This window comes from Aquarana catesbeiana, linkage group LG03 (assembly GCF_042186555.1).
Source record: "Aquarana catesbeiana isolate 2022-GZ linkage group LG03, ASM4218655v1, whole genome shotgun sequence".
Classification (NCBI taxonomy): Eukaryota; Metazoa; Chordata; class Amphibia; order Anura; family Ranidae; genus Aquarana; species Aquarana catesbeiana.
This window is the reverse complement of record NC_133326.1, coordinates 476,543,770-476,554,298: the sequence shown is the minus strand read 5'-3', so window position 1 is coordinate 476,554,298 and position 10,529 is coordinate 476,543,770. Positions and strand designations below refer to the sequence as shown.

The 10,529-nt window shown below is 46.3% G+C and overlaps 1 protein-coding gene across 1 annotated transcript; it reads right to left on the bottom strand.

The window, feature by feature from the left end:
* Positions 1 to 4,424: 4,424 nt before the first annotated feature.
* LOC141132506 (uncharacterized) lies at positions 4,425 to 10,302 on the bottom strand. The gene is made up of 2 exons (XM_073621036.1): positions 10,083 to 10,302; positions 4,425 to 9,986 (listed from the first exon to the last, which is right to left on the bottom strand). The coding sequence occupies exon 2, from the start codon at positions 9,690 to 9,692 to the stop codon at positions 4,869 to 4,871; it is 4,824 nt and encodes a 1,607-aa protein (XP_073477137.1). The 5' UTR covers positions 9,693 to 9,986; positions 10,083 to 10,302; the 3' UTR covers positions 4,425 to 4,868.
* Between the last annotated feature and the right edge of the window lie 227 nt (positions 10,303 to 10,529).

Genomic DNA, 10,529 nt, shown 5'->3' with positions numbered 1-10,529 from the left:
TTATATATTGGAGCATATTGAGTAACCAGGTTGTTTGGGTACAGGAGGGGAGGAGAGGGATTCGATAAAAGAGTTATGAGGGCATCACATAATCTCTCCCCTTCTCTCATACACAGGGTAGCAATAAGCTTAATTTCTGGTATCACAAGTGGAGGTGTCCTCGAGCCATCTATCCCAAATTTTGTGGTATTTGTCGGGGCAGCCCCTATGGATATATAGCACCTTTTTATAGGGGAGAGTATTATTAACAGCCCTGATCCATTTCCGCAGTGTGGGGGGGGGTCCCCCTGAGCCATGTTCTAGCAATCAGCAACCTGGCAAGAAACAATGTCTCCTGCAGAAGAATATTTAAATATTTGTCACTCTCTGAGAGTGAGAGGAGACCCAGCACACACTGACGGGGGCAGAGGGACAGTGGGGAGCCCATGCGGTCGTGTAGAAATTTCACCACCTGTGTCCAATACCCCTGTATGGATGGGCAGTCCCACAACAAGTGAAAAAAGGAGGCCATGTGGTGACCGCAGTCTGGGCAGCCAGGGTTGTAGTCATGTTTGTATTTGGATATGCGAGCCAGGGTCAGGTATGATCTGTGAAGAACATATAAATGTGATAAATGGTCAGAGAGTTTCGGGGAGACAATCCTGCAATTGCCAAGGGCTTCCTCCCAGTCCTCGTCCGTCAGGTCGCCAAGGTCCGATTCCCATCGCGACTTCAGCTGTTGTGTAATGGTATCGGCTGTAGGCCGCATGAGATATGTGTATATTTGGGAAATCAGTTTCTTGGAGTCTTCTCCCAAAACTATATCCACCGATAGTGGGACCTCAAGGGCGGGGATGGGGCCACCAAGCTGTGTATTAAGTGCGTGTCATAGTTGGAGGTAGCGAAAGAACATGTGATTTGGCAAAGCAAAGTTGTCTTTTAAGGTCTGGAATGATTTGACCGACCCGTTGGCTACAACTTGTGACAGGTATATCACACCTCTAGTAACCCATAGATCGTGATCAGGGTTTGTATTAAGTTCAGGCAAGGTGGGGTTATCCCATAGGGGTGTGTGGGAGTGAGGAGAGGGTGCTCGGCCTAGTCGCATAGCGGTCTGCCAAACTTTGCAATGATGTGACAACATGTGCCTCTCGTCTCTACCATGATGCAGCCCTCGGGGTGCGCAGAATAGGATTTGGAAGGGGTGAAATATTTGGCCATTGCGAGCAGACCATTTGGGAGTAGCGGGTTCTGTCAGTGTGGTTGAAGTGGAAGAAATGAGAAAGTTGAGATGCTATGTAGTACGTGAAAAGATCGGGGAGCGCTGTGCCTCCTAATTCAGTTGGGAATTTTAGGACCTTCATTGATAATTTGTGATGGGATGAGCCCCATATGAAAGAGTTGAGGATAGATTCCATTGACTTAAATATGCGAACAGGGAGGGATAGTGGGGTTTGCCAAAAAATATATAATAGTTTAGGGAGAAGGGTCATTTTCACCAGGCTGATTCGGCCCATGACCCCTAAAGGGAGTCTGGACCATACTTGTGTTTTGATTTTTAGTGTATTGAAAAGTGGTTCAATGTTAAGGGCAATAAAGTCAGAGAGAGAAGGGAAATGTGGATACCCAGGTATTTAATGGTACTTGCCCTGACCAAGAGGAGAGTGGCCTGATCAGCCGTAGGGGCTCCCATATCTAGTGGAAGAATTTGGGACTTAGTCCAGTTTATCTGAAGCCCGGAGAATGCCCCAAAATCTGTGATGATATGAAGGGCAGTCTGGAGTGAGGGGCCTGAATCGGAGAGGTAGAGGAGCATATCATCGGCATATAGGCTTATTACCTCCGTCATCTGACCGCAGTGGAGGCCCCTGATGTCAGGGTGACACCGAAGAGCTATCGCAAGGGGTTCTACAGCAAGGGCATAGAGCATAGGTGAAATTGGGCAGCCCTGGCGCGTACCATGAGATAATGGGAAGGAGGGGGAAATTCTGCCATTTACCTGTATGCGCGCTTTGGGGGCCTGGTATAGGAGTTGGAGCCATTTTATGAATTTTGGGCCAAAGCCGAATCTTTTTAGGCATTCCCACAAATAGCTCCACTCTATAGAGTCGAACGTTTTAGCAGCGTCCAAGCTGACTACCACCCTGGTGCCCATGTCCATGTGTTGAGCTTGGAGATTCGTGTGGAGTCGTCTGAGATTGAAGGCCGTGTTTTTATCTGGCATGAAGCCAGTTTGATCGGGGTGTATTAAGCTAGAGATTACCTTATTAAGACGTAGGGCTAGGATTTTTGCCAGTATTTTGACGTCTAATTGGAGAAGGGATATAGGCCTGTACGACTCAGGGAGGAGTGGGTCTTTGCCCGGTTTAGGTATAAGAACAATAAGGGCTTCGCTCATGGAGGTTGGGAGAGTGTTTGTATTAAAGATATGTGCGTATAGCTTGCAAAGCTTGGGAGTTAAAATCTCACTAAATTGTTTGTAGAACTCGAGGGGGAGCCCATCAGAACCAGGCGCCTTGGATGTGGGGAGTAGAGCAATTGCCTCTGAAATACAGTCTGTAGTAATTGGTGCTTCCAGTTGAGCGATCTGTGGGGGCGATAGTGTGGGGAAGTCTATTTCTTGTAAGAAGTCTGAAAGTTCTGCTGGAGAATTTTGGGATGTGGAGGAGTAGAGAGTGGAGTAAAAGGACCTAAACTCCTCAGCCACCTGGTCGGGATCGGAAATTCTGATCCCAGAGGGCAATTGAAGAGATATCACTACTGGGGGTTTGTGGTCTAAATGGGACATGTATGCGAGGAGCTTGCCAGCTCGCTCGCCGTGTTCCAAGACACGTTGTTTGCTGAAGAAAATACCCTGTTTGGCCTTTTCAAAGTGAAGCTGGTTTGTGAGTCTGGAGTGCATGTGCACAAGAGAGGCGTTGGCAGCAGTTGGGTTGTCTTGAAAAGCCTGCTCTAAGGTGTTGAGGTGTTCCTCTGCCTGGTGAAGAGGTTGCTTGGAAGTGGCCTTGTGGTGGTTAATGCGTAGGGAGAGAATCATGCAAGCGTGTGTTTTGAAGGCCTCCCATATGGAATCAACCTGAGCGGTACCGTCATTGATACGAAAATAATGTTCCCATTCGCGCAGGATAACATCCAGGTCAGGGAGAATGGTAAGCCAAAATGGGTTTAGCCTCCATATCCTAGTGACAGGGGGAGACGGCAGCCGGAGCTTGATCCAATATGGGGAGTGGTCAGAGAGTGCTCTGGAGACAAAGCCCACATCTAGAAGGTGAGGGAATAGAGGGGGGGCAATAAGGATAAAATTTATGCGGGACATGGATGATCGTGAGGGTGTGAAGCAGATGAAACGCAAATTTGACGGGTGTGTGTGTCGCCAGGTGTCGGTGAGGGCAAATTCTGCAAGGAATTTGCCGAATCTGGTGATAGTGGGTGTTGAAGGGGGAGGATTGGCGGGACTCAGTCTATCTAGGTGTGGGTGTATGACCATATTGAAGTCCCCCGCCCAGACCGCCGGCACCGAGGGGTAATGAGACATGAAGGCAACACCCTGTTGTAACATGGCAAATTGAAATGGGGGGGGGATGTAAAAGGCCATAAGAGGGACCTCAAGGCCTCCAATGGTAGCATGCAAAAATAACGTTCGGCCCTGAGGGTCCGACTGCAAAGTGTAGAGCTGAAATTGCACTGCTTTAGCGATAAGGATTGCAATCCCACAGGAGTTGGATGTGTACGGGGCCTGATATAGCCAACCCACCCATGGCTTTTTGAGGCAGATCTGTTTTTGGCCTGCAAGGTTGGTTTCAACCAGGATAGAAATATCTGCTTGTTGGGATTTGAGATGGGAGAGTACTGCTGTTCGTTTAGCCCTCTCACCGAGGCCCCGAACATTCCAAGTTAGAATTTTAAGTGAAGCCATGTCATGTGGGGGTGGGCTAGTGAGTGCAGTCGGACCCTCAGGAAGCGGAAAACAATACAAAATAAGACCTGCATCTCAATACAGTTTCTAACATAATATACAAGTGCTCTGATTAACCAAGAGATACAGGACACTATAGCATTTTATTAACTGTTAAGGACAATATGACATTTTGTTATCTGAAACGTCTCTGTCTTATTCTGTGACAGTTGCTATAGGCGGCGTCTTTCCTCTGGGTGTACATTAGATAGCAATATTAATGGTGCATATGTGTTACCCTTCGTCCAGTCTCCGACCAGCTCCAGTTTTATTTGTGTTTTCAATAAGAACTCAAAACACTTAGTCAGGCAGTGCTGCCTAGGGAGGGGTGCACCAACCTGCAAAAGATTCAGTAAGCAGTCTGTAGCTTTGTGGGGTTTTGTTGTTGTTGTTTATTAGGGGTTGTTATGCCCCTCACTACACGTGACTGAGGTGTATTCGGGCACACTGTTAACTCCTCTCATACCAATGCATTCCAGTAGGCGCAGAATCCTTTTGAACTTTTATTGATACAAGATAGAGTAAAACTGTAACAGATACAGACAAAATGCAATTAACAAAGATCATACAATTAGTGCCATCCTATCTATCTATCTAGCTGAAGATACAATTAGTAAACATACCGAAGATGGATCCGGATGGCTAACGTAGAGCTTAGCAGCAGATGTGTATGCTTCCATGGTAGGAAAAGATGAAAATGGTGGAGGAAGCTGATGCAAGGCCTGATGGGATTGAAAGTACGGAGGCTTTCATGTACCAAATCTAGCCAGCTATACTAAATGACTACATGAAATAGGTAAGAGCAGTTATGCAAAATGGTCGCTAGATGGCAGCATAGAGCAATCTAATTAAATCAAAGGGTAAATAGGAAAATCTCAAGCCTTATTAAAGAAGGCATGACACTCCCCGCTTGGTTTCCCACGGATACCACACATCATGGCACTCCGGAGGAGAGTAACAAAATAAGTTCAGAAACAGGTCTGAGGAAAAGTTTAGGCTGGCCTTGCCTAATGACTTTGAGTTCAACTTTTCTGACGTTTCCATCTTCACTGGGAAACACTTGGGTTATCAAACCCAAAGGCCACTCGTTTCTCTTGGATTGAGAGTCTTTCATGAGAACGATGGCACCAGGCTGTAAGTTGGGTTTGCTGTCTTGCCACTTGTTCCTGGTCTGTAGATTAGACAAGTATTGTTTCTTCCACTTGTTCCAAAAGGTGTCAGCTAACACTTGTACTCTTTTCCATTGACATCTGTATAAGTCCTTTGTGTCTAGATTGACTGGAGGAGCTGTGATCACCTCAACTTTCTGAGTGAGCAAAGTGGAAGGTGTAAGCAAGAAAGGATCTTCAGGATCATTAGGTATAGATGTCAAAGGTCTGGCATTCATTACAGCTGATACTTCAGCCATGAAGGTTGTCAGAGTCTCATGTGTGAGTTTTGAAGCAGTAGCTCTTTGTAAGGACTTCCAAGTGGAGAATTTGTGGAAGCGCTTGGATCCCAACAGTTGGTTAGAAATTGTTGTATGTAATGTGGAAACCTGAGGACGGATATCTGAGTCAGATTCAGGTTCTAGCAGTACATATGTCTCCCTTACTGACGTCGTAGGCGCTGACTTGTACAGGAAGGGTGGTCCTGTGAGCCATGTAGTGTCTTTGAGTCGGGATGCTGGTACAGACCTTGTAGCATGATCTGCTGGGTTATGATCAGTTGAGACATAATGCCACTGGGTGGGCTGTGTCGACTTCCTGATTCTTAGGACTCTGTTGTGTACATAGACATAGAATCTCCTACTTTCGTTGTAAATGTAACCCAACACTACCTTGCTGTCTGTGTAAAACTCTGTGTCCTCGAGTTCTAGATCCATCTCAGATGTAATAAGTTCTGCTAGTTCTACTGCTAGTACAGCAGCACACAGTTCCAATCTTGGAATGGTGGTTTCGGGACATGGTGCTAGCTTAGCTTTGCCCATAACAAACCCAATTTGAACTTGGCCCTCGATGTCTACTGACTTGAGGTAGGTTACTGCTCCTATTGCTTTAACTGAAGCATCGCAGAATACACATAACTTTGTAGACTGAACCCTTGTGGGAGGAAAGTGGGTGTATGGTCTATGTATGTGTAGGTTGGATAAAGTCTTTAAAGAGTCTCTCCATGTTACCCATAATGTCTCTTTCTCAGGAGGTAGTGGAGAATCCCAATCACATGTGTCTGCAGTAAGCTCTCTAAGCAGAATCTTACCTTGGATGGTAATTGGTGCTGCAAACCCAAGTGGATCATACAGGCTGTTAATGGTGGATAAGACACCTCGCCGTGTGAAGGGCTTTGTCTCTTGGTCAACCTGAAAGGTAAGGGTGTCAGACTTGAGGTCCCAGTTGAGTCCTAGGCTGCGTTGCATAGGAAGGGAGTCTGTAGCTAAGTCCAGATCTTTGAAGTCACTGGCATAATCTTGGGAAGGGAAGGCCTCCATGACGACCTTGCTGTTTGATGCTATCTTATGCAGTCTGAGATTTGAAGAGGCAAGCGTGCTTTGAGTCCTCTTGAGTAGACTTATTGCAGCTTCAGGTGAAGAAAGTGATTTCAGACCATCATCTACATAAAAGTCTCTTTCAATAAACTGTGTAACGTCTTTCTCACCTTCTTGGGCAGATAGCTTAAGTCCATAGATGGCAACAGCAGGAGATGGACTGTTAACAAAAACGTGTACTTTCATGCGGTATTCTGTAATGTTTTTAGTAGGGTCATTGTCTTTGAACCATAGGAATCTCAAGAAGTTCCTGTGTTCTTCCTTGACTTGGAAGCTGTGGAACATTTGCTGAATGTCTGCCACTATGGCAACTGCTTCTTTGCGGAATCTGATGAGAACACCAAGAAGTGTGTTGTTGAGATCTGGTCCCTTTAGGAGGACATCATTTAATGAGATCCCTTGATGCCGTGAGCTGGAGTCAAACACTACCCGGATTTTACCTGGCTTCTTGGGGTGGTAGACACCGAAGATTGGTAGGTACCAGCACTCTTCATTGTCTTTTAGAGGTGGGGCTATCTCAGCATGGTCATCCTCAAACATCTTACTCATGAATGAGAAGAAATGCCCTTTCATTTCTGTTCTTCTTTGAAAATTGGATCTGAGGGAAGAAAAGCGTTTCAAAGCTTGTTCTCTGTTGTTAGCAAGACGGGGTCTCTGCGCTTTGAAAGGCAGGGGTGCCACCCAGCTGTTTTCGTTGGTTTTGTAGAATCCCTGTCTCATTATCTCCAAGAAGATATGATCTTCAATAGATGGGCCAATTTTGTGATCTTCTTTAGTCCTTTGGAAAACTGAGCACCCTAAATGATCTCTGTCTTCATGACAAAGAAGATTAGCGGTGTAAGGGTTGGAATGAATTACACTGGCAGGCTTCTCTCTTACAAGGAATCTGTTGGTGCAAGGCTGAAATAGGGATGGACGCCCACCTTCTAGTGTCTTTGTAAAGAGAGAGTTCACGCTGGTTGGTTTGTGAACACTCCCTAGGCATACGTTGCCTATGATGACCCATCCTAGGTCTAGCTTCTGGGCATAGGGGGAGTTGTGGGGACCATTGATTTGTTTTCTCACCTTGTGAACTCTGATGATGTCCCTCCCAAGGAGAAGTGCTATCTCGGCCTGGGGATCCAGTTCAGGGATGAGATGTGCTATGCCCTTCAGATGTCCGTGATGAAGTGCCACCTCTGGTGTAGGGATCTCCTCTCTATCAGTTGGGAACTGATTGCACTCGATTAGAGTTGGCAGAGGCAGGGTAGTCTGACCGTCAAAGGATTCGATTTGGTAACCAATGGCTCTTCTCCCAGTTTCTTCACTTACCCCTGTACAAGTCTTAAGTAAGTATGAAGAGCCGGCTTCCTTGATTTTGAAAGTGTCAAAGAAGGCTGAGCTGGCGAGTGATCTGTTGCTTTGATCGTCCAGGATCACGTATAGCTTCACTGCCTTTTCTCTGCGACCCGTGGGGTAAACTGTGACAAGACAAATCTTAGAGCAGGATTTGTTAGACAGACCTTCTCCACAGACTTGGGTGTACCGGGGTGTAACTACAGGAGGTACTGTGTCTTGTTGCTCCCCGCCGTGCTCGTCCACTGTGGGTGAGGGGGTAAGAGTCCATGGCGCTGGCCCTGGATGTAGAGCTGTGTTGTGCTCTGAGCTGTTGCACTCAGAGCAGTTGATGCTCACCTTACAGTCTTTCCCAAGGTGAGAAGTTGATGCGCAGCACCTGTAACAAAGTCTGTTTTCCTTGAGGAAGGTTCTGCGATCTTGGAGAGTCTTTTCTCTAAAACCTCTGCACTTTGACAACGAATGAGGCTTCTTGTGAAGAGGACACTCTCTGCTTGGATCCTGTGTTGGAGATACACTTGTTTTGCGTACTGCAACAGGTGCGTCTTTGAAGTTGCGGGTTAGAGCAGGCTTACTTGACCTAGGGTGAGCAGAGTCAGATGATGAGATGTCAAAACTAGGATCATTTTTAACCTTTGCTTGATAGCGAATAAAGTCCACAAAATAAGAGAATGGTGGGAAGGGGACGTTGTGCTTTTGCTTGTATTTGGAGCCTTGTGAAATCCAGGTTTCTTGAAGGCTGTAAGGTAGCTTTTGCACTATAGAGTTAACGCCACGGGCTGTGTCCAGAAAGGCAAGGCCTGGCAAGTCTCCTTCTGCTTTGGCTATTTGGAGTTCTGTCACTAGGTCACTCAGTTCTCTCAGCTTCTGGTAGCCTTTGTTAGGAATCCTGGGAAAGTCCTCTATTCGCTTAAAAAGAGAGTTTTCTATAACTTCTGGGGAACCGTAACATTCATCGACCCTTTCCCATATCATGCTCAGCCCTCGGCTTGGGTAATTAATGTTAATGTCTCTGATTCTCCTTGCATGCTCTGACGATTCATTCCCCAGCCAATTGACTAAGAGGTCGGCTTCTTCACTTGCATTTAGCTCAAGGTCTCTAGTTGCATTTCTGAAGGACGAACGCCATGCTCTATAACTTTCAGGGCGATCGTTAAACTTTGCAAGTCCCTTTGCTAACAGTTCACGTCGTGCTAAGAACTTGAAGAAATCTGACATACCTTGATTGTTGTGTGAGTAGCCAGGGGGCGCTCTGTTGTGCCAGGAACTTGGTGGGTATTTGCGGTCATCAGAGATACAGTCGCTGTGTCTTTTAACCCGTCGTTCTTCATTTTCAATTTGGTCAACTGTGACGTAGTGTTTTGATTGCCTGGCTGCAGAATGTGCTGAAAACTGACTGAGTGCGGGTTTACTTTCTTGCTTCACGTAAGGCCTGTGAATGGCAGGGGTTGAGTCCGCTCTCGGTGCTGTAAGTGGGCAGTTGTCTGGTTCGGCGTGCCGCCGCACATATTCTGAGGTACGCTCTGTACCGTCGTCGGGAACGGATTTTCTTTCAAGTACGTTGCTGAGCCGCTCACTGGTGGGCTTTGCAAGTTCTTCTAAGATGTCTGCCTCGGCCGCAGCAGCCGCTGACTCCTTCTCTGCAGCTAGTTCCTCCAATGCAGTTTCCATACGTAACTTTTCTAATTTAAGTTGCATCTCGGCAAATGCAGCTTTTATTTCTTTTTCGGCGAATGCAGCTTTTATTTTGGCCTCCTTTGCCGCAAAGTCAGCTTTTACTTTTGCAGATTCCGCCTTTGCGCGGGCAATGGCAATTGTTTCGCTTTTCACTGACCTCCTTGTGCTCATGGAGTAAACTTCTGACCTTGTTGTGAAGTGCTCTGACTTTGTCTGTGACATGGTGTCCGGCTATATGGAAGCTGATAACACTGCTGTATTACTGGCGTTCTGTATGATAGCTGTGCTTAGAAGCCTTTGCTTTGCTGCTGTTCTGTATGCCAGCCGTGCTTAGAAGCCTTCGTTTTACTGCTGTTCTGTATGCCAGCCGTGCTTGGAAGCCTTCGTTTTACTGTTATGCCCCTCACTACACGTGACTGAGGTGTATTCGGGCACACTGTTAACTCCTCTCATACCAATGCATTCCAGTAGGCGCAGAATCCTTTTGAACTTTTATTGATACAAGATAGAGTAAAACTGTAACAGATACAGACAAAATGCAATTAACAAAGATCATACAATTAGTGCCATCCTATCTATCTATCTAGCTGAAGATACAATTAGTAAACATACCGAAGATGGATCCGGATGGCTAACGTAGAGCTTAGCAGCAGATGTGTATGCTTCCATGGTAGGAAAAGATGAAAATGGTGGAGGAAGCTGATGCAAGGCCTGATGGGATTGAAAGTACGGAGGCTTTCATGTACCAAATCTAGCCAGCTATACTAAATGACTACATGAAATAGGTAAGAGCAGTTATGCAAAATGGTCGCTAGATGGCAGCATAGAGCAATCTAATTAAATCAAAGGGTAAATAGGAAAATCTCAAGCCTTATTAAAGAAGGCATGACAGGGGTTAACAACTTGGATAGGGATGGGAGGTTATGGGATGCCCACTTGACTTCAGCAAACTTCAGGGACAACTTTCTATATACAGGTATATACAGACTCCTCTTTAATCTTCCTCCTGTATACACTTTGCTTCACTCCTGCTCAGCCTCTGCTGGTACACTCCTGGGG

What these genes read in the sequence shown, in the direction of transcription:
- LOC141132506 (XM_073621036.1), bottom strand. Translation starts at nt 9,692, where the DNA reads ATGTCACAGACAAAGTCAGAGCACTTCACAACAAGGTCAGAAGTTTAC.